This window comes from Falco naumanni, chromosome 13 (genome assembly GCF_017639655.2).
Source record: "Falco naumanni isolate bFalNau1 chromosome 13, bFalNau1.pat, whole genome shotgun sequence".
NCBI classification, from domain to species: Eukaryota; Metazoa; Chordata; class Aves; order Falconiformes; family Falconidae; genus Falco; species Falco naumanni.
The window spans coordinates 13,043,267-13,070,485 of NC_054066.1; the positions used below are offsets into that span (position 1 = coordinate 13,043,267).

At 41.3% G+C, this 27,219-nt stretch overlaps 1 protein-coding gene across 1 annotated transcript; it reads right to left on the reverse strand.

The window, feature by feature from the left end:
• Positions 1-241: 241 nt before the first annotated feature.
• On the reverse strand, positions 242-26,446 carry PCOLCE2 (procollagen C-endopeptidase enhancer 2). The gene is made up of 9 exons (XM_040613545.1): positions 26,228-26,446; positions 25,259-25,367; positions 17,360-17,615; positions 15,642-15,766; positions 12,400-12,536; positions 7,502-7,656; positions 4,633-4,716; positions 2,479-2,646; positions 242-860 (listed from the first exon to the last, which is right to left on the reverse strand). The coding sequence occupies exons 1-9, from the start codon at positions 26,317-26,319 to the stop codon at positions 724-726; spliced, it is 1,263 nt and encodes a 420-aa protein (XP_040469479.1). The 5' UTR covers positions 26,320-26,446; the 3' UTR covers positions 242-723.
• Positions 26,447-27,219: the final 773 nt, after the last annotated feature.

Genomic DNA, 27,219 nt, shown 5'->3' on the forward strand with positions numbered 1-27,219 from the left:
CCTACCTTCCCCCTCCCTGATTACCTTATGAAACTTAATAGTGACATCTACTAACTAGATTACAGTCATCAGTAAAGCGTGGTGCTTTTTTACAGTTGTCTAATTCTTTGAAGAGTAAATCCAGTTCCTGTTCAAATCAGTGATTCACTGATTTCAGTGGAAGGAAAATAAGGCACTTAATCAGCAAGGCAGTGTAGTGTCAGTAATATTACGCAAGACCAAAACCATCAGAAGCCAGCAGATGATCAAAAAAGAGTTTTTATGTTTAGCCTGCCCCACTTTACACATAATGAATAAGTAGTGTATGATTTAATCTTAAAATATTTTATTAAGCGCAGATAATAATGCAGAAATCCATGTAATAAAACAACTTTAGAGGACAAGCTAAGTCAAAATGTGTTACTATAAATATTGAACTTAGAATTCTTATTTTACATACACAACTTCTTTAAAAAATGGACAATTATAAATTAACAGCTTCCAAGTAATTGGAATTTGGTATGTTTGAGATCAGATGGCTGTGCTGCAAATCTTCGGCTTTAAGACTTAGGAGGATCTGTTCTCCTCTGTAATGGGCACCACTTGGTGCCAGGTTGTGCTTAGGTGGACGGGAGGGAGGAAGGGGTGAGCGTGGTCTTAGTGTTGACAGTCAGTTGCATTTTCATGACTTATACTAAGTGAAAATTATTTTTCAAGAGAGATGATAGAATGCAGCTGCAGAGTTTAGTTTTGACATGTTTTGTTTTTCAAGGCATTTAGGATCTTTGAGTTCTTAGTCTTAAAACTCATGACAAAGCTGTTGGGAAAGACTTTGCCTCTACCGTCTTCTTCTACCTGGCCCATGATGATGTAGTTTAAACCTACAGAGGAGAAGATGAGATTAAAAAACAGAAATCCAGGATGTGATTTGGCAAGTATATCTCTGTATCTGTGGTGTCTATTCATTTGAACTGTTACTAATGCCTTCTAATATTTTTTTCTTCTTACCTAAACCATATACTTCCTTACCCATCTTTGCCATGCTTGTTATGCAATAGAATACAGTTATATAAAAATAAAGTGTATATATATAGCTAAGTATCTACTACATAATTAAATGTATCGGAGATACTCATTAAATGTAGACTGTCAAATGAGCCTGAAAGGCATTAGTAATGCATTATAAACACTGGATAATGTAGCTACTAACACCCAAAGCCGAATGTGACTCATTCATTTTGAATATTTTCTCATTTGCTCAGTTTGTAGGGTTATGCACTTACGGATAATGCACTCTTAAGTTTTTTCATTCCCTTCTCCTCCTCCAAAGACATAAACATTTTTAGATAAATACAAAGGCAGTCAGGCAAGCAAGGGGAACTTAATGTGTGATAAGCCCTGGCTTTAGAGAAATCGGATGGATTTGTGTATTTATGGCTTAGAAGGGTTAGGGGGTTTTGAGGCCTTAGGCTGGAAGGACTGATATTAGAGGGGTATAAGCAGAAAAGTTTAGATATTAAGTAATGGCTATTGAATAATTCATGGTGATCTAGGATGAGAAACAGAAATATGTGGTTTGGAGCCAGCGGTCTGCTTAAAAGGAGGCCATTTGTTCCACCAAGGATATTACTATGTCTCTGAGACAGGTCTTGTTTCCAGAGAACTAAAGATAAAAGCAAAAACTAGTTTCTGACAAGGATTTTTCACTTTGGTACTGCCCACTTGAATTAATATGCTTAAATACCAGTAGTATCCTGAGTGTTATCAGGGTTTTTTTGATGCTTAGTAAATTATCTTGACTTTTTTTCCTGCTATGGTTCCATCTATGTTCTCCTGTTCTAGCCATTTATTCAAGAGGCAGAGCTGAAAACTTTTACTTAGTTACTACAATGAAAAATGGTCTCAGTGTTTCTTATACCATCATATATGTAGCACTTGTTACGTTTAACTGACAATTATTTTGGTTGAGCTCTGTATAATACTGTTTTAAGATAGCTATAGAAATACTGGCTGTTTGCAGATACAGAGTGGACTTAATATTACTAGTATTTCTACAGTAAAGATGTAAATACATACAGGAGAGAAGCAACAGGGAAACGTGTTGATTTTTGTTGTTTGCTCTGACATGCTGCTCTTCTAGTTGTTTTTCCCTTCTAAATAACTGCGTATCGAAACTGGCTCCAAATTACATACACGTAAAACCAAAATCGAACGGAGCATCATTTGAGAGAACCAAATCAGATTTTAATTTATATGATGTTGTTTAAAAAAAAATATTTTTCAAACTCCTTTGATCTAAGTGAGTGTAATCCTTTATAAGTAAAACTGAAAAATGCACTGTAGACCTGGATAATTATCCTAAATTGATTATGATACTAGTTGTTGATTATAGAAACAATTACTGTAATTTTATTGACTTTTGTGGTCCTATTTCAAATAGCAGTTTTCAAAACTATTGTCTTTTATAAACACACAAAGCAGTTATTTTTGTGTACTTACCTCTTCTGATGAGAGGACACTGCTTGCATACTACAGTGATCTTGGCACTCATGCTCTTGCCGGCTTGCTGAATTGCTAGATTTCCTTCCTTATATACATTAATGATGGATACTGTTGCATGCAGACTGCCAGCCCGTGTTATTGCTGTGATTACTGTTCCCGTTATTACTAGAAGAAAAGACATCCAATAAATTTGCTGCATTCTTATTATTAAGACATAAATTTTGAGGCATCATAAAAACTGAGGAAGTACATCGGTCCATAACATGCAAACAATACTGGAAATAGTTACTAAAAATGTGGGTATCACCTGAAATAGGTAACTCACTGCTGACAAATTTTGGTGGCACCAAATACAAAACTGTTCTAGAACGTATCATTCTCTTGTAAGCCCAGTTCTAGGTTTTGGTAATTTCAATTGAACAATACAATTTGATGCTGCTTTTGATGACTAATTTTAAAAAAGTGGAGAAGTTAAATTGAAAACTTTCTAGCCAAAAGCTGAACTCCCAGCTCTAAGACCCTCTTAAATGAGTAGCAGGGCATAGTTAATGGCCTGGGAGCTAAATTTTGATCAATCTGAGGCGTGATGCTGATACAAATTTGCTGATTTCAGCTAAATGTAGACTACAGATTTAGACCATCATATCTCCCAAAGACCCCTCCGCATGAAAATAAAAATACCGTATTTCTTTTTTTCCTAGGATGACTAGATTAAGTTGTAGGTCATCTTTATTTATCAAAAGAGAATTATAAATAGTACTAACAATCTTTTTTTCTTTTCAGATCACCTTTTGTAAATCAGCTATTCTCTCGTAGGATCAATTAGATCTTGAGTTATCAAGTATGTGCAGCCAGATTTGTTTTACAAATCTGCATAACCCACATTTTGGGTGGGTGTCTGTAAATTTGCACATTACTTTCCTTTAATCCAGAGCTTTTAATTAAATAGGAATGTTCACGTTCAATCAAAAGAGAACTGGACATTTGCTGGATATTGCAGTTATATTTCTAGAAACAATAAAAATGAAATCCATGACAGAAGGGAAATAGCTCTTATTTTCTAAATTCATCAGGTCAGCAAATAAACTTAGAATAAATCATACTCTACAAACAGCACACTTTCTGTTCTTACCTTATGATATGCTTGCATTCACAGTAGCATATAATATATTTTTGCTCTTACTCCTGCCACAAGACTGAAAAATTTCAAGTATTTGACAAATGGTGAGAGAGGAGAATGTGATTTATTACCCTGATGCTAGTGGAAAAAGAACAAGTTTTATATAGTGTCATCAACCACAAGAGCTGAGGTGTAGTCTGTAAGAGGAGACTATTTTATTTTCATTTTTTTCTCCATGCTGCTTTTGGTCTTGGGCCAGCCTATACCAGTTGCAAATTAAAACAGGCTGGTGATCAAGAGTGGTAAAGGGTTGTGCTACAGCGACTCCATTCTGCTTCAGGGTACAGCCACAGCCCTCAACTGGTTTCCTAGCAAAGTGATCCAAAGCTGCCCCCACATTCCTGAAAGTTAGAGTTAGGTTAAAGAAAAAAAAAAAAAGTAGAGGGGTGGTCCCATCAAATTTTCATGCATGTTGCAGGGGATTTAGAAAGTGTCCAGTATTACTACGGGAAAATACTCCTGAGACATAAGTGAATAAATCAGCAGTGACAATGCCATCCAAATATACAGCACACACCATTTTTCCTGAGTGATTTGTGTCTGTGTAGAGAAGCCACTGCGTGTAAGCTTCCATGCCTTCCAGTTTCTTTTAAAAATATTTTGGAAGTCCATAAGCTGAATTGTGGAACAGTTAGCAGGCACAGCATAAAATGTGTCTCAGCTGGTTACAGACAAACGAGATGACAATACAGTAACTGAATCAATCCCCTCCTGTAGGAGGTTGTCTAATGGCACTGCTTTGCAGATTGAGAAAGTATGTTTGTTTCAGACGTAAGTGCAGTCCCTATTTTGGAGTGTCTCCAAGAATGTACTGAGTGAAACACAGATACCAATGTCAGATACACACTGTGGTTTAAAAATATAGCCTATACGTTAACGAGAACTCAGAATTATGTTTGGTAAAATTCCTATGAGTCTAAAAACACAGTGCCAAGTGAATAATGAAAAAGAAACAAACTCTGCTTCCTTACCGAAGTTACTTGAACAATAATTGCTTTCGAGAGTCCCACTCCTCTTACACTTCTGCTGGCACAGGGCAACTGTAGGTTTCACAACTTTTTGAAGAGCAAAAAGTAAATTGAAATTGAAATGAGATATTTGATACAAGTGCAAAGCAGTATGTTTAAACAAAAGGAGAAAGAAGAAGAATCCTGATGTATCCATTAACTAGATCTGGTATTGCAAGGGACAAATGCCACAATAACTCTTTGCTTTTGCCTCCAGTCATCATCTTTTCACGTGTCTCAGCTACGTATCTTTTCTAGTGACCTTATAGAATGGGATGTTAGTGAAAACTTACATTTGACTGCAGTGTGATCTTAAAAATGTAACTTCTTGTTGCCTGTTGTCATACAGCCCTAGTAGTACACCTGAAGTATAAAAACATTATATTGCAGTAGCACTTCCGAGGGAGGGGGTGGCCTGTTCCCTGGAATTACTGTGATGGAGGAGAGCCGAGTTCAAATTCCTGACTTTTTCCCCTAAAGTTTTCACATAGCTTTATGACACGTAGTACTGTAGAGTTTTTACTGATGACATTTTGTAACACAACTTAATGTTTGAATTATCTGTTTAATATTAGGGATTGGCATTTCCTTTCTGAAGTGGAATGCTTTGTTTATAAACAAGTTAATACACTTTGTATTTTTTTTCCTCCTTGGGTGGATGTTAATAGTATCTGTTGGGATGCAGTTTTTTAGGGCTTTTATGTCCTTTTCCAATTTGTTTGGAATCAGTCAATGACATCATAATTTCGGGAAACATGGAGCGGAGACAGATTAAAAAAACCCCAAACCTCTACATAACCCTAAGTTCCAAGGAAAGCTAGATTAGTTATGAAGAATATCTTTGCAGTTTTTAACTTTCTTTACAATGGAGCGTTTTGCAGAAGTCTTATTCAGCCTATACTTCCTGACAAAGACCTCCTGACTAATTTTCCTATCAGGAATTTTTACTTCTTTTTAATTGAATGAATTGATTCTTTTTATAATTTTCCAAGTTTCTGAGATTGAACTAAATGGCATTAAAATTACTTTGTCTTCAGTGTTATGCCCATGACTGTTAGAAGATCTGCATACTCATTGTTTTGCCTTTCTAATCCAAAGTTTAAAAATTGGACCCTGTATTTTTCATTGATTTCGGATTATTTGGTTTTTGGTTTTTTTGTTTCAGTCCTCACATGATAGGTATTCAGTGAGGCTCTTTAGAAAGTTATATGCCTCCCACAAGGAAAATTGTGCTGAAGGGCAAGTTACTATGTGTATGGAGGCATATCTAGTCATATACTACGTGATGTAGCCTTGGTCCTACAGTCAGATCTACACGCTCATGGGAATGGAACTCCCACCACCATCACTTCTGCTGCCTTGATGTGTCTTCAGGGTTCTTTCCTACCAGGGTGTATTTCTAAAATTATTTTTAATTATATGCTGAGTTGCTTTTTATAAAGTGAGTTCTGTGTAGAATACAACGTAGAAATAATACACTATATTCAACTCTTAGAACTGTAAATTAAATGATAATTTTTCAAATTACAGTTAGCACTTGGCAGGGTGCCATGACATTTAATTAGTTTTCCCGTCTCACAGTGTCAGTTGCTAGGTCGGGCAAGTACCTCCTATCTCAGTGCTGCATGGAGCACAACAATAACTAAGAATTTAATGTTCTTTGAGTCTTTCCATTCAGTGTCCATAGCAGGAATATAAGAAAAGTAGCAGGTAGATGAGTCACAGGTGCATGCCAGTATGGTAGCTGCCAACATTTTATTGAAGTGCCCTAATTTTTCTAAATTTAAAAGTGGGATTAAAAGAAAATAATCTTGTTTGGTTGTTAAGAAGTGCTTTATAGTGAAGAGCTGAATTATTTATTATTAGAGTAGCAGTCACATCAGAATGATTTACAGGTCATGATTTCATTTTTCTAATGTTTATTTTCACCCATTTAAAATACCTTTCATTAGCAGTATTTAAGCACCGCAGCTTCTTGGTTTCCTGCTTGACAGGCCATTGCTGTCCTGACTTTTGATGTGTTTTGAGTACAGATCAGGTTATGTGTTGCAAAAAATCATAAATAATTTGGTTTTTTGCTATAACTGTATCTTAAATCTCTCACATTCAGGTTATAGAAATTGTAAAAATTTATCTGTTCGGTGTCTCAATAATTAAGTAGTTTTGGCACACCTTCAGAGAAATTCTCCTCTGATCTTTTGTATATGCTGACTCGTCATAAATATAAAAGAACACTTATTTTTAGTGTGACACATTTATTTATAAGTTCCAATCCAAGAATTTTTAAAAATAAAAATAATTCTAGGACAAGTGTCATGTCGATAGGATGCTGACAATCTGAAGAGGACTCAGGTGGCTTCCATACCAATTTCACTTGATCTTAGTAATGATGTGATGAAAGATTTGGTCAGATTTTTTACATATCAGCTTGCGTAGAAGAGAGAGTTCCTTTACATAAAACTATTTCCTGAAATACTCAGAACTTCTTATACAAAAGAATTCTGCTGATCCCATTCTTCTATGGAATTTGCTAGTTAAGTGTCAAAAAATTGAGAAGAGGCAGGAAAATTCTCTCAGCTGAGTGAGTTACTGTTACACTGAACTCTTGCCTGAATAATTTCCTTTTAATAATGTTAAGTAGAGTCTCCCTTGAGTATATCAAGATTCTCCCTTGACTATATTAATTTTAATTCATTCCCTTAACATTTGAAATGCTAACAAACCATAAAACTGTAATTTTTAATATGCTTTCTATTACATTTTCCTGTAACGTTCTACTTGTCCTGGAATGTTTTATTTTTCTAAGAAATAAAATAAAACCTGTAAAACTTACTTGAGGTAGCAGAGACTGTTGTGGTAGTAGGCAGAACTGTAGTTGTGGGTAACTTTTTTGGTCTAAACTTATAATGGCCAATAAAACCATCAGCTGTTAAGCTTAAATCAGATAAAAACTGAACAAGCAACTCATTTCTCTCAGACAGAATAGGCCTGAAATAGAAAAACAAAATATTTCCACTGTTTCAAATGTCAAAACCTAAAAGCATTAATAGCATTCTTCTTACAAAAGAAAAAAAGAGGGGGGGAAAAAAAAAGGCACTTTAATTACTGGTCTGAATGTGGTACCTGCCCCCACGCTAAGACTGACGTACATGTTACTTTGCTGGCACGTCAGACGCTGGCATTTTGAGTGTGGCTCTCATTCTGATGGATCATCTAAACCTCTGATTCCTGAAGGCTATGTCAATCCGAGTATCTTTAAATTCTTTTGTGTGACTGCATTGCAGACTTTTAATTCCATGGAATGGAAGGGTCTAGATCAACACAGTGGGAAAATACCTTGAAGAAATGGGATGTAGCAGAGATAAGTGAATGTTGGGGGTTTTGAATTTGGTTTTGTTTAATGACAAACATCATATGCATTTGGAAAGCCTTAAGAAGACTAATTTAGTGTTGGATTCTGTAATTCTTAAGAATCACTGAATGCCTTGAGTTATTTCTGTGGCTTGGGTTTTGTCAATGATTGGATATTCATTACCACGGCCTCGAAGAACAAATGGAGGTATTTCCTTAGGATTTGAAATACCACCAGCAAGCACTGTTCAGTGTATTAGTTTTCAGTTCATATGCTGCTCGGTACTTTCTGTGCCCCCAGCTGCCTGGGGATGTGGATGTAGTACGATGAGACTTCATTCAAGACCTCTACTAGAGACAAGCATGTGGAACACGCGCCTGGCTAAAGCAGCACTGCTCTCGTTCTTCTGCGCTTTCCACAGACCTCCTCTCGATATTCATTAATAGAGTAACACAAAGTCTTCAAGCAAAACCACAGTTTTTGGAAAGAGGAAATAAAATAAGTACAGGGGCAAAAGAATCTTGGTCAGGAGAGAGGAAAAGAGTGTTTTTAAGATGTAGTTTTACTAAAATGGCTGCGGTGTTTCTTCCCAGCAACCGTGGGCAGAGTTCAGGAGCAGAAAGGCTTCAAAACACTCCATCAGGCCTTTGAACTCAAAACTTGTGATCACCTCCCAGTGTTTCGGCAGGTGTTTCAGAAATGGGTTTACTCTGATGGCTGAGGCTGACACAACCGAAGGAAGTGCCTGGTGGTCTGGGGCGCTGTGCGTTGCAGGTGCCGCGGTCAGCGGTGGGCTGGGCAGGGGGTGGGCTGGGCAGGGGGCAGGCGGCCACCAGCAGCTGCCCCAGGCCTTGGTCCGGGTCCTGAGCACCAGGGCTGCAACACTGACGCTGAAAAATCCGGCCTAGTCTGTGTGTCCTGCCTTTTGGAAAAAAGGCTTTTTGTCTGAGAGGCAGGGTTGGTTTTTTTGGAGTAATCACTTCTAATCGATTGTGATCATTACGTACGCCATTCACTCACGTATCACAGTAACTGCATTTGGGGGTCAGGTGTGTGGTTACAGGGTGCCCTTGTTGGTCTGCTGCTGGGTTGGAATTCATCTCGGCAACCACCAGATGAGTTCAAGGTACGCACTTTACTCAGGCTTCTGATGTAGATACCGTTTCTGTGACAGAATGCCACATTACGTTATCTGTATCTGCTGGTTCACGACTAACCTTTCATAATTACTGTGTCAGACACGCAAGTAATCCTCTTTACAGAAGGCTGGCTTCACAATTCAGTTTACACACCGTGATTTCTGGTTCTTTTACAACACTGATCTTGTCCTTAACTGTTTTTCTGAACCCAGCTTATAAATTATGATTAGAATTCAGCAGAGCTAGTGGAAAGTCCCCGAGAGCCACGCTTTCCTCCTTTCACTGGGTTTAGAACCTGCCTATATACGATTCTGCAAGGGTGAGTGACTGTGTCCAAGCTCTGTGTTGGATCTCTGGTTAGCAAGCAGTGCTATCCTAAAATTGGCTTTCAGGACACTTCTAACATCTGTAATAGGAAATCTCATCTCTAAGCTATGTGGCCTGGGTCTGAGCCCAGTCTTCTGCCCTTATTTGACCATGGCACAAAGTCCGTACTAAAACGTCTATATTCTGAAGCTCACTAGGGTTTGGCAGGCCAATTACTGCTTTGATGTGCTGTGGGGATAGATGCTGAGCCACAGCTGAGAGGTGCTTTAGGAAGCTGCTCCTGGCTGCCTCTCAGGATCTAACCAGCACTTTTTCCTTTTGCACTGCCGTCAGCCAAGACCAGATTCCCAGCAGTGCAAAACACACTTGCAGGGTTCCAGCTGGGAAGAAGCAGCTGAGTCCCAGGTGGCCTCACCTGTAAGGGGTGGTGTTCACTGCTGTCTTCTGAGAACCAAGGGAGGGACAAGATGGTGTGGAGTTCATTCCTCACCTCAGCTGGAAGAGGTCTGAAATGTCACAGCTTACACAGAGCAAGTCAAACTAATCTTGCTTCTGGCTTAAATTCTGTTCAATTAGGAAGCAAGTCCGTTTGCTCCGGTGCTTTGGATCCAAGTTGCACACAGTCAGACGCCCATGGCAGGAACTGAAGGTATGTGCATGGGACATCACTAGTTAAGTGTTTCCAATATGTGACTCTGTTAGGTTGGGGGGGGGGGGGGGGGGGCGGTTACAGTAGCTTGAAGGTAAATGCCTTACTGTTCTTCAGTAACAGTTGAGTCGTAAGGGATGGATCTGCAAAGTCACCATGAGGTTCTCATGCTATGCTCATCAGTGGAATACCTGTCTACCTGGTGATCAAGTGCGAAGTAATGAAGTAATGTAATTAACACCTGTCACCTGCTGGTTGGGTTTTTTTATTCTGTCTACAAAAAGAGGAGTGTTTGCAATAGAATTCCTTTTGGGAGGGAATTTTTACTTCAGATGATGGTGATTTGTTATCTAATATATACAGATGCTCACAACGTTCAGCTCAAGGAAATATATCACCCATTTGGAGACCTGCTCAGTCCCTCTGCAGTCATTCCAAGCGCCACAGCACTGCAAGGCAACAATTAATCTTAGTTTCCAGGTAAAGCTCTAAACTATTAAGTATGAAGTCACTGTGCTACAAATACACACATGAGGCAAAAATGGAAAAATCCTAAATGTCACTTGGCAAAGAGGTGGAAGTGAATGACCAAGGTTTCTAACCCATCTCCTTGTCTTGAGACTCAGCACTAACTCTGCTTTATAAAACCTTCCTCTATCTCACAGCCTTTGGGTTGGAGGCAATATGGAAAGATGGTTTGCTAGTGAAGTTTTTCCTGAAAACAAGGAGGTAATTATGTATGTAGCTACAGCCAGAATTCAGCCTCTGGCATCATTTTAGTGGCCTGAATTACCTAGCAGTTAAAGAACAATCTTACCCATAAGACTCTCTGTTATCAGTATCTTTTTTCTTAACTTTACTACAAGAAGAGGGCCTGAAAAGAAATGAATGTAAGCGTGAAATTTTCAAATTGGCAAAAAAAAAAAAAAGGGAAAGAAAAAAAAGTGTAACTCAAGACCAAAAGCCTAAGATGGCTGAAGGAAACTGAAGTACTGAAGTTAATATATTTCAGGTGCAGCCCTACCCTTAGTTAAATTCTTGCTGGATTTCTAATAGATTTCCATAGACCTAAGCTTACTCTAGCACTGTCATGCTATTGCATAACTGCATGGAGAACAAAAATCTTTAACAAGACTCTAAAAAGAGTCCTACTGAGTAACTGCCTCCCCTCTAATCTCCTGAGGGTATACTACATAACCTTAAAAAACCCAACCAAACAAAAACCACAAAAGCAACCCACAGTACATCTCTGTCCAGTGAGCAATGCTTAGAAAGGCAGAGGTGTGCACCTCCTTCCCCTGCGCCACAGGCAGCTGCTCTTGGAATCCAGCTAGCTGCCACTTCTGAGATATGTTCACACACCTCTACCTTTGGTGATTTGGGTTTTTTTCTTTAATGGCTTGTATTTCTTGGAACAACATGCATTCTCTTCATCTTCTAAAGCTACTCAGCTTTAAGAAGCATGATGGAAGTGGAACAATGGGAAAGGAGAGCTGAAAATTACTAGCCTCACCCAAAAAACTTTACAGTTTTTTTGGAGAATAATTATGATCCACTATCGCTAGACCCAATTATATAGTTACAGGGCCATTTGCTGGGTTGGGGGTGGGAAGCCTGGGGGCACAGGTTGTTGTGTTTGCTGAGTTGTGGGTTGGAGCAGGAGGTGTTGAGTGGGTTTGGGAGCAGCAGTTTGATAGCAAAGCTGGTGAAAGCCTGCTGTGCTACACAGCACGCTCAGGAAAGCGGTCTGTGCCACGAGAGAGCGTGCCTTGGCACAGGTGGAGGGGATGGTGAGCAGCGATGCGAGGAGCAGCCAGAGACCCAGCAGAAGGGAGCGGCTGGGTGGGACACGAGTCAGATCAAGTGAGTAACGAGCCAAGTGTCTAGAGAGGTCAGCTGGATCTTTGTACTTCAGTACCTACAATCAAAACATACATCCTAAGGGATACTGGTGCTCAGCTGCCATTAATACTGGTATTGTCCCAATATCAATAGCATTAGTACTGCTGTTAGTAGGCAGCGCTCTAATGAGGCTTGAGGGACAGGGCAGAACATGGGTTGCAGCCAGGGCTAGTTATGGAGGGAGAGAGAAAAGAGAAAACCTAGGGAGAGGAAAGATACTAAGCAACTGCTAGAAGTTCAAGTGAAGGTAGAAAATGTCATATTTATAAAAAGAATTACAATCTTTCAGAAGCCTAGTACAAAACTGTTGGCCAAATGACACAAAACGAGAGTGAACTTCATGATTCAAGAAAGTTACTTACGCTGGTGGGCTGTCTCCGCAGTACTTCCCAATTCTTTTAGCATCATTGATTTCTCCACCATTAAACACTGCAACATAGTCATATCTGCAGTAGTTGTCTCTCTCCACATCAAACTTCTCGAATTTTAACTCTATGAGCTGCAGGAGAAGTGTAAATAACCGATTAAGGTTTTGATACGCAGATTTTATTAGTGCTTCTTGTTGTAAGTGGCCTCTTTATATGAAGTACCAATTGATTTTTCTTTTTATAAAGGAAAAGTCCTTAATCCACTTAATTGTGGAGTAAAGTATTTCAATCTGCGTGACTTCTCTCCAACAAATGGTTCAACATATGACTCCAATATTCTATAAAACATTTTTTCTTCTCAAAGATAAGCACGTAACTTCTGATAAAGATATTTTTATGAGTGAACGAAAATGTGATAGTAAGGGTTAGGTGTTATATTGCTTTTACAATAACTGTAACAAATCTTAACCATATAAAAGGGACTTTAATTGTCATTGTAGCATACAAGGATATGCTAAGGAAAAAGCAAGGGCAAAACTGGTAAGAGCCATTTCACTGACTTTGTTAAGAGCAGGGTTCGACTCACTGTGGTTGCCAGTGCTGTGTTTACTTGATGCAGAAATAAAAAGGTCAAAACCAAAAATATAGATAGAAAGAAAATCAGTAAATAGTAAGATTAAAACCAGGAGAAAGTAAGTGGTTAAAGGAATTGTGTTTCCATACACAATTTCCAGAAGTGTTTGGGCTTTACAAGTCACAAGTAAGAACCAGTATAACTCTAGTATTTCCAGTACTGATGCAATTAATTCCAATATCACTTGTATTTGTGGATTTTTCTACTTAAGAAAGAAAAAGAACGGACAAGAAAACAGAAATGCAATTTACTACTTTGAAACAAAGTCCTGTAGTATGATTTTGTCAGTTGTGTGTAGCAAGGAAGGAAAATGCCGCGTAACTGCACAACTGGAACAGAGGTACTGTATGCCCTCAGGCTGCTGCTTTATATGAAGCACAACAGTATTTAAATCACCTTCCCATAAATAGTATGTTGAAGCTTGAATGACAACACTGAATTGTGTTGATTGTAGATATGCAGGATTTCTCTTTAAACATGTTCTCAAACAAAGATGGTATTAAAACTTCTAGGACTGTGCAAAGAAAAAGGAGTCATTCATACACTGCGTACACTTTATTTGATTTGCTGGCAGAGTGAAACTGATCTTGTTCTATATTCATAGTAATGATAGCCTGTTATCACCTGATGTCTGAGTTTTGGCTGGATATTCTTTTGCACTGTTTCAGATGTATAAGACATCATTTTGTTTCCCATAAAGTATGAGTAACCTAGGGGGACTGGGTTTCAGAGATGAGTAAGAGGCTTGTTTCCAAAATCTTTTCATCATGATGAAAACATGTACTTTAAATGGAAGTACTCATCTGAGTAATATGCTTGTGATCAACAAAGATGGTATAGAAAGAAGTAACACAACTGTGAGCAGAAATGCTAAATTTGTCCATAGCCAGCAAAACAGCAGGCCATAATATTGCCTTTACTATTGTTCATAAGTGCACTTTGCACTAATAACAAAGTATTTAATGATAGAATAGAAGCTCTTCACCATCATGAGACGCTCCTCCATCTTCTGTGATAAATTAAGCAGTTATTGATTTGTATTAGAAGCAAGAGTGCCTTGTTTTATCGCTCACTGCTTGTGAAAGGGAAGCAGAGAGAGCGGCACCTAAACTTTGACAGATGGAGGAGTGAACAGCTTTTTATGTGCACTTGAAGCGAGATGCTCATTCACTGCCTCCTCAAAAATGGTTTTTGTCACTGTCAAAGTTCTGTCTTGTTTGCATGCAAACAACCACTATTGCAGTACATGAAAAACACATATTCAGAAACTTGTGGACTTACGGAACAGGATCTTCAAAAGGCACAGGATATAATGCTCTCATTTTTATGCTTACATAGCTGTTCTTAAGTCTGCTCTACAAGCTTAGGAAAAGTTTTTAGGCTTATCTAGAGATATTTGGAAAGAACCAAAGTAATCTGCAGTTTACAGATAAGGTGTTCAAATTCACTGCCTATCTATAGGATTGTTAAATGACCTGTATCTAGCAAGCAAGGAATGTGGATTAAAGAGGAGTACAGGAAAGACTAAGCTGACATGCTGCTTTAGTTCAAGGGAGAAAATACCTTGGTAAATGGAAAAGTATGAAAGATCTGAAGAATATATTTATCTGGGCCGGCTTTTTTTATTTGGAGGATTATGGTCATGAGCAGAAGATTAAGAGGGAAGTTGTCTTTACATGTAGAGGAATTTAAAAAGCTGGATGTGGTTAAGAAAAGCAACCTACCAAACATGCCTGGTGACCAAAACATTCCATCATTGTAGACTTCCCGCCGAGGTACAGAGCAGATGGCTCAGCAACAACCAGAAAATGTGAAGCTAGGATTAAGGTTAGCCCTACAGCGTAGGGGACATGTTTGTGTTTGCCATGCATGGCCAATGGTGGTCAATGAGCCCTCCTGGTCTGCTGTCACCTCTTCAAGTCTTAATGAAGTGACAACATATGCTCTGACAGCATGTGGCTAATCAAGCAAGCATGTTGAGATAGAGTCTTCAAAATATGAAATAAAACAAACTTTATGAAATGTACATTGAAAATCCCTGTGCAGGACACATCCAAAGACATTCCCTGTACTATAAGCAGAATAACATAATTTCCACTTTTAATCAATTCTATCAGCTCTGCCCAAGTACCTCAACAACAACCTGTAGCAACACCAAAAAATGCTACAAATGTTGTTAGACTGAAACCTGGCATCAGTCATCATGTTTGGTCCTGAGATGATCACCTGCCCAAACTTAATTTGCATGATGTTTTGTTAATTAACAAAATCCTCTTCAAAACACAAATCTGGTTTAAAAGCCTCACCAGTCACAGATGCTTTAAGAAGTTTAGTTTAGGGGAAGGTATCCGTGCACAGCAGAGGACACACAATGTTGAGAAGGCACAGGAGTTACCGGCGTGCATCAGGCAGTCCGTGACAGGAAGGCGGGTGTCACCGGAGCACAGCCGTGCCTGCACTCCCTGCACGTACCCAGCGCCACGTTTCAGCCAGATCCCAATTTTATTGTTTCAGTGCGACGCAGCAGCGTGTGGTGCGAACAGGCTGTTGGTGAGACCTCAGTCCCTGCGGGCAACGGGAGCTGGGCTGCGCCAGTTCTTACCTGGTTCTTCGGGGCGACGATGTGCCAGGAGCAGGTGACTCCCGCAGGGTAGTCTCGCTCCGGCCAGTTGGGCGTTTGGAAGGACCCAGACGGCTTCTCCAGTCGTCCCCCACAGTACTGATCCCCTGCAAGGACAGTGCACCATGCTGACCGAGTACAGCAGGGACAGGCCACCCATGTAACGCGCTTGTTCTGCTGCAGGGGCCTCGGCACGGGAGACCCTGCCAGCTCAGCTGCCTCAGCCACAGCCCCACCACAGGACACGGCCAACCCTTCAGCTCAGCCGGTGGCACCTCCGGGAAATGGGTTTAATAAAGGGCAGGGAATGCCGGAGGAGGAGCCGTAGGTGCTGGAGCTGCCATCCCCATCAGGGAGCTGTGCTGGGGCTGACAGGCATTCCTGAAGGAACTGCAGCCAGCAGAGAACCCATGACAGAAGAGAGATTTTTTTCCTTCGTATCTCCTCCTCCCAGTCCCAAATTCCAAAGCTACATCAGGTATGTAATCCTTGTTTATAGCGTGACTACAAACCTTCTTTATTAACTCTATCACTTTACAGTTAATACATCTTTCCAGAAGTGATCAACAGAGGGATACAATTGGAAGGACTAATAAATTACTCATCACCTGCACTGCATCTGCCCAACAACCTGTCTAGCCTGGTATCATGCTAACAGCAAAAGCCTTGAAAATGGCACTCAGCAGGGTGACCCCACCTCCCCTGTCACCTCTCAGCCTCTCGCAGTTCACAGCTTTCCCAAGCACAAGGTAATAATTTTGTTTAATAATACCTAATTAATTTTTTATTTTATATGTTTTTCTGATTGTTTTTACACCGGTGTAGAAACTGACAGTCCATGACTTCCCCTGGCACAGCATTCCACTGTGTAACAGCTCACTGAGAACACTCACCCTCTCCTTCCCTTTATAGCCACTTGCTCATCTGGTTTTTCTATTAGAAGAGACCGTGACCCTAGTCCCCATTCACTTTCTCCATACTGGTCATGACTTCAGAGCCTTCTCCTACACTTCCCTTGACCTTCTTTTTTCCAGCATGAAAAGGTCTGTGCTGTGCAGCTGGTCTGGTCTATGTGTAGATGATGTTCCGTAACTCTATCATACTTGCTGTCTCTGCTTCAGATAGTTGTATTATACCCTGAGGTGGGAACATCAGAATGGCACACAGTATCCAACACATAGGTGCATTATGGATTTATAGTGGCATAATTTGTTGTTGTTGTTGTTGTTTGGTCTTTATTACCTCTTAAAAAAATAAATTTCTGTTTCTTTTTTGATACCTATTGAGCACTGGATTGATGCTCAACATTTGTTTTCATAAATTACCTATTTTAAACCTAAGATCTCATTCCTAAGTGGTAATAGTTAATTCAGAGCCCATTGCACTGTACATACAAGTTGGGGGGTTTTCCCCTTATTTGCAGCATTTATCTGTATTGAATTTCAACCGCCATTTTATTGACTATCCATTACCAGAACTGCTGCTAGGTGCAGTTCTTCCACAACTCTTGCAATAGTTAGCCCTCCTCTTTACTACTTTGATTAACTACGATGGCTAAACAGTTATACTTCGCTATTTGCTAAGCAAGATAATTAATGACTACAATGAACAGCACAATCCCTACTATCTCTGGCATTTAAACAATTCCATCAAGTTGTACAGTTATATTTGTCTTCAGCATACACGTAATTGTTAATTACCTCTTTCATGTGGTTCTGCTGCAGAAAACTTTGCAATGAATCCACTTCCAGCAGTATTAGCATCCGAAGTCATCTGCACCAACATTTTATTGCTGTTGGATACAAGAGCACCTGGTTTGACAGTGCCACAGAACCTGCCGATGCGCTGACCATTGGCATGACCGTTGTATATATCCACAAAATCATATCGGCACAAGTTGTCACTTTCCAGGTCTAAATATCTAAAAGAAAGAACCACTACTTTTCCTTCTGGGACCTGGAGAGAGAGAGAGAGAGAGGCAGGGGGAGGGAGAGATTTATCTTGAAGTATGACCGCCGCCACGTATCTATCTGATCCCACTATTTGCATGAGTATTTTCATATCCTTCACTTCTTGCCAGTTAAGCTCTTTTTGTCAACTATACTGCAGGCAGAGTGGTTTTTAAAATCATATTGGACCAATGACAAAAACAAAGCTCTGGCTGTCTGTGTTGCCATTAGCTTCTTCCTGATCCACAGTATCGCCTAGCCAGGTGTGTACAGTTGATTATATACCATCGTCACCCAGTCCAGCTTGGCATGTTTCTCTTACTTTCTGCTCAAAGTATGCCATCAACCATGCAGCTCCCTGTCACCGAGTAAGGTGAGGAGGATGAGATGAATATGGGTTAAAAAAATAAAATAAAATGGAACAAGCAATTTACGATTTTGAGCAAATGCAATGGCCTATCTTATCTTGCTGATTTGTGTCATAAAGTTTCATAGTTTGAAGGATTTTTTTAATCTACTGACACATGACTTACATTTATAAATAAAATCAAAAACTTTAAGGCTAATGCTCTATGACCCTGATATTTAGTTATTGGGGTAAGTACGTTTAGCTTGAAGTCTGCAGGGGAAGATTTATGTTTGGATGTAAAACTATAAACAGAGAATTCAAAAGAACCATTAGTGGGTGTCCTCAGTACAGAAAAGGGCTCTGTTTTCAGAAACGTCTGAGGAAACATAAGACAGGACAAAACTTCTTACATGTCTGCATCTGCGGACATTGCAAAACAGGCAGGAGTACTGACAAGGGTGTAAATTAAGAGAGCATAATGGTTTACAAGGAGGAGAACGTTTCCCGGGATAGGGTTGCAAGCTTTTATGAGAATAAGCAGCATACGGAGAAGTGACGACTATTCTAACAAAGCGCTCAGTGCTATGTAAAAGGGCAGGAAGAAAGGAAGCGGTATTTTAAAGCATAGAGGGACCCTAGACAGGCAGAGTGTAATTATCTGCGTTCAATTCATAGCCCAGTAGAGTGATTACCTATTAAAATAATTGTAGCTGTTCTGCTTTACTGAGATACTGCTATTTGCTGCTTTAAATATGTAACACACAATGTATCTGCACCAAGTCCATGTTTAAGCTACTTTAAGAGTTCACGATTTTTTTTTCTTCCTAAGTGACTCATTTTAAAATGCTAGTTTAGATAATTGTCACACAGTGTTTTCATGTTGTGAGTTTCAACAGTTCAAAATGCCTTTTCAGGTATAGATGGAATGACCACTTAATCCACAAAAGATACTACCGCAGGCAGCAGCTCTAGATGTAGTGAAAAATGAGCTGTAGAGACGTTAAGGTTACTCATCTGTGTGGCTGCTTTTACGTCCAGTGCTGATACTGATGCTGCAGCAGGACAGACCTCTGCATCAGCTGTTTTCAGGGGGCCCGCTGGCTGCCCACCCCCACTGCAGCTCCTGTTGCTGCTGTCAGACTATTTTCCTTCAGGTTCAAAGTTCTCTCAAAAATGCATTCAGTTCCCCTGGGTGGATGTACGTCACTACCGCTGCTACATCAGAACCACAAAACTCACCTAATCTTACCCAGAAATTCCAAAGCACAGTGACTGTGTTCTAGAAAACTTTAAAGCCAGATTTTATGTTTAAAACTGACAGACTGAAGTAAGCAAGCCCTGTAGCTGGTGTCAGAAAACAACCCACTTGGACATCTATTCTGTGAAAGCAGTATGACTCCTTGAATCGCTGCTCTCGTAACTACATCTCTTACCGTTGCATTTACTTGTCTTCTGGTCCGAATCACTAAAAAGCATTAAGACATGGTCATTTTAATGGAAAAAAGAGCTAAAAGGAACTTGGTATTCCTGTCAGAAGACCTGAATGTTGTTTATGGTTATGCTACAAACTCTATGTGACCAGAGAAATCAGTTTAAAAATGCTGGCTGTAAGGCTAGTCAGATAAAGTCAGATTTAGGCAGTTACATTAAAGCAGCCTTTTTTCCAGAAATATGTATGTAAAATCACATATGCTTTTTTGGGGTAGAACAGTCGTCATTCATAACTTTGTACAGCTGGTACAACAGGATCCAAATGAGGTGACCTTTAAATGTTATCATGTTTTAAAACAGACCAAGCTGTTATGCCTACCATCAAGATTGTCCAACATTTTCCACTACAGTGTCTTGCAGCTTTGCTACAACTTATTAATCTTTAAGAATTTCCCCCTTTTCCTTCCCTTGTTTCTGGAAGCTGAGCAGAAGTTGCTCTATCGTGTTAGATGAAAGAGTTACGTTAGCGCTTATGAGATTTTTCCCTACTTTCTTAGCCTGAATTGCCTCTTTGCAGACACCTACTCCCTCCCAGGGTTTGAAGAAGGACGCTGAAATGTGAGAGGTGGCTGGTTCTGGGATAAGAAAAGGTCTCTTTGCTGTCCTTGTAGAAATGGATTGAGACTTAGCCGAGGGGTTATCCCTCAGCAGTGCTGATGGGTGCCCAGCGACAGCTCAGCCCCGTGAGCGCATCCAGCCAGCGCTGCCCTGCTCAGCCTGGCCTCCGGGCACTGGGTCCTACCCCCGGGCGCCCTGTGCTCCCGCCAGGTGGGACTGGCCCGCACTCCGGAGGGAGAGGATGCTGGCAGAGCAGCCAGCTCCACGCTGCCAGCCAACCCCCACCTAAGGCTCGCGTGTTCCGTGTCATGGTCGAAGTAGTTCTGTGCAGTGTCGTATGCCTCCTTCTCCTCTCTCCACCACTGACTACGTTATACTATACTACAGCACATTATCTAATTACATTTCCTTACAGTTTTTAATCTCTATAGCTTCTGTTTGCTCGGTCTACCTGCTTTTGGTCAAGATTGTTCCCCAGTTTCTAATTTTGTTTCATGGATTTGAAAGAAAATGTGCAGGAAAAACTTAGTCACATGGTCACGAACATCTAACAAGGAGCATAATCCAGATTTTAGTTGTCAGAATCATCCTTGCTTGCATTTAGCTGAATTTGGGGAGGCAAGTCATTTACAGAAATGCAGGGGCCCGTAATCTCAGTCACTACTTACTGCTTTACTTTAGAAAATGATGTCATTGCTTATTAAAATAATATTTGTCATTATTCACAAAAATAACAAATGTCTTCCAGCATGATAAATCAATTAAAAGTTTGTGGTCTGACCGGGTGACATTCAGGAGTGCAGAGGACGGTGGTTCCACATTCTGGCAGCAGCCACTCCAGTCTGCAGCCACTCCCCAGGAACCCTGCCCTAAATACAGCCTCTTTGCAAAACAATGCTTTGCTTTCATTTGTACCATTTCCCTTTTTGAAATGTTGAAAACTAATGTGCTAAAATCTGACAATGTTTATCCTAGGACATTTAAAATGTTGTTCCATGAAAAACACAGGGGAGAAAGCAAAGGGCAGTGTGACTCAGTATTGTTTACTTTGAGCCACGTTGGAGCCTGATACAGTTAAGATGATGGGATACCTCAGAGGAAGAATTGGACGGAATTGCAGCCTTTATATATTTAAAAAAGAAAAAAAGAAAAAAAAAAAAAAGAGGGAGGAATCAAGGGAAGAATATGTGATGCTTCCCCTGCAGGGTGTGCCTTATTTTTCCGCTTTATCTATCCAGCTGGAATCTTTCAATGACAGAGGCACACTTCGGGTGAGTCACCCGTACTTGTCCTCTGAATCCCTTCTTATTTCAACTCTATTAACTTCTTTAGGATCAGAAATTATGATGCTAAACTCATGTGAAGAATGTCTCACTCCAATTGAAGGCTAAAGGAAAATTGCACTCCCTGAATTTTTAGGGTTTTTTTCCAGAGCATAATTCCCTCAAATCATCCCTGTAGATTATTAACCTCTTCAAAAGGGCATGATTTTTTTATATATACAATCCACTACAAAGTAAGGTCCCTAGATTTTTTTTGTTATTATTCATTGCAGGTATTTCATATAATGGTGATCAAAATTCAGTTAAATTTAAAGTAGTTAAGATGGTTTTCTGTCGTTGTTCTGACTGAATGCAAAGCCCTTGTCATCGTTGTGCCTCTTAGGTCCTGGGGAGGATTCCCGAACTGTCATGCTTTTCAGAATTACTTGGTTCAGATTATTTGTTTCGAAAATAATCTTTTGAGTGGGGAAAGAAAACCTTAAATGCCAACTTTTTTAAAAAATATTTTGCCTAATTTTTAAACCTATGTTGTATATGGGTTTAATGTATTTTGGTGTGTAAAATGCTGATTGGTATGTTTTGCCATAGCAGTCCTAGGTAGATTTGAAAAACACAGCAGCTACCTGCAAGCCAAATGTTATTTCTCTCTACTGAGAATGAATGTGAAAGTTATTTGGAGTTACATCCTGGGAAGAACCACAGTTCCTGCCTAGTCGCTTTTTCCCTAGCTCCATCCTCTCCAGCCACAAAGGGACAATTTTTTAAAAAAATCAGTGTTAGCTTGCTCTCCCTGACAAAGGCACTAGATTCTGTTTGCCTGTTTCTTTTCTGGCAATACAACCATGTGTAAAGATCTGTTCTCTACCAGGATACAGGGAAATGAATGCTTAAAACACAGAGAAAATGATTTAAAGTATTTTGCTCCCCCAGGACAGATCCCCAACTCCCCTGATAAGTAATTTTTTCAAACCTTGCTTATTGTCAGCAAACCTGCTGGAACACAGCTCCTGAACGTATAAAAATATAACCTGACATAACTCTGACAGTCTTCAGTATTACCGTTGCACATAAAGTTGTTAAGAGTTTTATGGGAACTATACAATCTGCCAAAAAAACACAGGACAGCAGTCCAGACTCTTGGACTATGTAACACATTTATGTGAGGTGATGGCCAAGAAGGATTACAGAGTATTAAAATAAATGCATATGACATATTTTAGATAAAACTATATACATTACTATAGGAAAGGAAATAGCTGTACAAGTGACTTCTTAGCAAAGCTAGCTAAAAGCTGCTGGGTAGTCTGCCAAGGTTGTAATATAACCACAAGCATGTGCTGAACACTTCTTAGAGCTCTTAGAATAGAGAAGCTGTTTTCTTTAGCCAGCTGAAAAAGTCCCAGTCTCTTGAAATAACAGAACCATAATTGAGTTAGAGAGACTCTTCTAGCTGTAGCAAACCCGTTGGAAAGATTTCAGCTGATACCTGAATGCTACGTTGCTTTATCTGTATTACCCGTAACGTTTTCTAAACCTGTTTTCTTCTAAAGAACAAACCAGCTGTCACCCTGCCTCTCTGTGGACTTCTTCTATAGATGATGAGACCCTGCAGTTGAGAAAACAACAGCTTCATGCTTCTCATGACCTATTCCAGTCTTGCAGACTTGTACGATCCTGCATTTGGCAGGGTGTTTTTGGGAAGGTGTTCACAGCCCTTGGCTAAAACGGACAGGCAAAAATTCTTAGTCACCTTCTCAGATCAGCTGCTGAATGAGGAAGCCTAACAGTAGCTACAGCATGTTTCTTCACGGCCGTGTAACTGGCTTTCTTACCTGGTGCTATTGCAAGCTATTCTGAGCCTCAGCAGCATCTAGTGAAAGGATTTTGTCGTTTGAGTTCAAGGTAGCCAGACCCTCGAGGGTGTACCACTTTCCCTCAGTTTGCTAAATCATCCTCTTTTTAAAGGTGCAAGCTTAGTCTTCCAAGTTTTGTAGCCCTTGCCTTCCCTACATCCTTCCTGCGTGTCCAGAAGCCAGTGTTCTACACAGTTGATGGGGAAAAAAAAAATCAGCTTGGCTTAGTGCACAGTTTTGTCTAAGGGGTTAAATGGGTGGAGGCACAAGAAAGCCTGGACTGTTGAGGTTGTGCAGCCCTTCTCTGGCTTTGGGTGAGCTACAGACAATAGGTGTGCAGCAGTTGAAAAGCAGGAGTAAATGACAGCACAGCAGAAAAATGGGAGTCAGGACGGTGATGAAATGCCAGAAGCCATCGAGTGCCTCCCATGGTCAGTAAAGCCTGAGTGCAGACACAGCTCTGCTGTAACGCTTCTCGCAGCCCCCGGGCTAACCCGCACACTCGCACCTTGTTGGCAACAGCCATGCTAAGTCTGCAATGAAACCGCTCTGTATGGACTTTTCAAATACAATCAATTGTTCTCCCTCTGCCCCCAATATATGATGAAGGGCAGATCCATACAATGCTTAGTAAATGCTTCTTCAGTGCTGCCTCCATTTGTAATCCAAATTTTTTAATAGCAAAAACTTTATGCTGTTATAATCAAAATTATTACTTCCCTCCAGATTAAACTGTGAACTTATGAAGATCTAATACTGAGGTATACTGGTAAATAACTTTGGACATTTTTTTCCCTTTTATTTAAGGCACGTTTGCATGATTCCAAATGCAATTTGCATCTGCTCTTCAGCCTGTAAGGTGGACCACGCCAACTGCTGTCATCTCAGCCCTCGAGAGCACGAAGCCAGTTTGTTTATGAGCACACGCTGCACTGCGCATCATGCTCTTCTGGATAACATCGGTCACAGGTTAAAGGTAACTTCTACCTTGGCTCTAATAATCATGCAACATAAAGGTGCAGAAAGCAGCTGTTGCAGCTTCACTGGTATCCTTCAGATAAAATGATTAAAATTACATCACTTGTTGGGTAGGAGTCATTTCAGCCGAATGCTGTAAACAGATCAATGTCTCCTGCTTTGCGTCAGCATCTCTATAGTAGCAGGAGACAATTATCCTGTGACATCCCATTCTACTGCCGACACCTAGCCTGTAATGCTGTCTTTGAAGTTGTCTTTAGTGATCCCCGCAACACATGGACTAGTTTAACTTACTTTTATGCTTTCTTACACTACTTTTTTTCTGTAAAGCTCATATTCCAGGCCTGAATGTCACAGGAGTTCTTAGTGAACTTTGCCTAAAAACCAGAGAGGAAATTTGGTGGGTAGTTTTGGAGGGCTTAATTTGTATAGATGTGAGGAAAAGTAATCGTTTGATCAAATCCCTTTCTTTGAGCCTGCGGATAAGGACACATCCAGCACTGGAGTGTTTAGTCCTCGTTTAATGGCATTTGCTGTCCATGAATACCATGTCTCTGCCCTACAGTTTCATTTCAGCATCAAAATATCAATCGTACCACATGCTTTCCCATGGTCATTTATAAATGTAACAACGCTGTCCTGTTACTTCGTCAGCTTGCTATGTGACACACTGCAGATGCCCTGGCTGGCACAACACTGTTCTTAGTGCACTACAAGCAAACATGCCTGAATTTACTGGTTTTGTTTGAAATTTTTTCTATGTCTTCTTGCCAATGAATTTTGCTTTTCCTCATCTGCACCTCAAAGCTTTGCTTTAATCCATTTGATCTAACAAACTATTGCTTTCCGCAGTGACAGGAAGGGTAGATGTTTGCTTTCAAGAGGGTTAGTTTAAAACAGTTACAGGTGTATCCATGGAAGTCAATGAAAATTTGCTTCTGACTCCAGGCAAGGTCAGTTCTAGTTTCAGCCACTGTTACCATATTACAGGAACCCCAAAAAGCTCTGGATAGCTGAGCTGCTCTGAGTTACTGAGTTTGTTATTGCACACATATTATCCTCTATAAAACACTGGCGTCAAAAACAGATAGCTCTTCATTGTCTTCAGCACTGATTTTGTGATATTAAAAATTCTTACTGTGATTTTCCAAGTACATTTGCTGTTTGGAGGGTAGACTCCAGGGAATCCTTCACTCCCAATAAACCCTGACTCTCCAGATACAACTCCTCCACATGTAAATGTAGGCCTGAGAATAATAGGAAAAATAGTGCTTAATTTTTAAATATATTTCATTTATTCTTTGTATAATAGTAAAGCAGCACAGACTGTCTTATACTTCAAAACACAGCTTAAATACTTAAAAAGATTGCTAACTTTAAACATGTTTCATTACTTACATAATCTCAGTATGGCCATGAATGGGCAAGTTTAACATGCGAACTTTGGCGCAGAGAAAATTACTTAGTTGGATCTTAATTCTGGGTTTACACAGACTGTTACCCTTCCCTCCTTTTTTTCACTCACAAGACTGAAAGTGTGGCGGTGTGCTGCATCATTGCAAATTGCTATTATAACGGGGAAATAATTATTAACAAGTCATTAGCAATGGCTTCTTATAGTCTATACAACTAGTTAAAATCGCACAGCAATAAGAATAACTTTTAATTCCTTTCTGTTCTGCTCTGAAATGCTTTCAATTTGGATCTTTTGATCATGTTTTACTTACTTACTTAATCAAGACTTACTACACAGCCTGGCTTTGGGAGTTTTCCACCCGCAGGCCGGCAGCGAGTCCCGCCTCCCGGTGCCGCCGGCGGGGGCGCTGGGGGCCGAAGGGGCCGGGTCCCGGTCCTGGTCCCGGTCCCTGTCCCTGCCCCGGGACCCGCGGGCAGCCCCGCGACACCCCTGCGCGGAGCCACCGCGCTGCTGTCGGGGACGCGAGGGCGGGCGAGTGCCCGGCGGCGCCTTCGGCCCCGGGGCGGTGCTGCTGCACGGCAGGGGCGGCGCGGCGCGCTGGGCTCTGCGGGGCTGCCCCGGGCCCTCCCCCGGCACAGCGGGCAGCAGGACCCCGCGCTGCTGCGGGGGGGCGCGGAGCGGGCGCGGTACCTGTGCGGCGGGGCCGCGGGGCGCGCCGCCAGAAGCGGCAGCGGCAGCAGCAGCAGCAGCAGCGGCGGCGGCCGCGGGGCGGCGGGCGGCATCTCCGGGCGGCGGCGGCGGCTGGCGCAGGGCTGGGACCGCGGAGCCGCTCTTTCGGCTGCCGCCTGCTCCTCCCGTGTGCGGCGGGGCCGGGGGAGGAGGCAAAGGCTCCCGCGGCCCTCCGCCCCCGGGGCAGGGCAGGGCCGGGCCGGGCCGCCCTCCCTCCGTGGGGCGCGGCGCTGCCGACTGCCCCTTCCCCCGGGGGCCTTGCCCCGGCGGTGCCCGGTGCCTCCCGGGGCGGGCGGGGGGCGGTGCGGCACCCGGGGCGCGCCCCCGGCAGCGCGCCCTGTGCGCGGGTAGGGGCGGAGGGGCGCGCGGCCCCGGCGCCTGTCCTCAGGTGGCTCAGCGCGGGTGGCTGTCCCGGGCGTCAATGAACTCAGTGTCACCGTTTGTGCAACCCTGCGCGGCTCCGCCGGCGCTTGACAAACAGTCACGCTGCTTTAAAATTTCTTCTTTATTTAAATTCTAAAGTAAACTTAAAAGGCGTCGTTTTGTTTACCAGTCGGTAATCTTGACCCATTTAGTAGCCCGTTCGCTCCGGCCATGAAAGCTACTCTGTGAGGGGCTGCGGCAGAGCGAACAGTAATGAACTCAATACTTGTGTGTCTCTAGGATTCGGGCCAAAGTTGTTTGACTGAGAGAAGAAGTGAAAAATTAAGTCAGTATTCTTACTGAACGCAAGAAAACTTGGCATGTAAAAAAATGTGTTTACCGAAACCACGTTCTTAGTGCTGTTGAATGATGACATGCGGATTATCATGTCAATAAATGATAATTTGTCTTTTGAGGATTGTTTTAAGAACAGCCTGTCCCTCTTTGTGCTCTCAGTGCCACTTCCCATACACAGCTCCTGCAGAAGGTGCTAAGTCTGTAGGCAAGTGTTCAGGCACGGCAAACTGAAG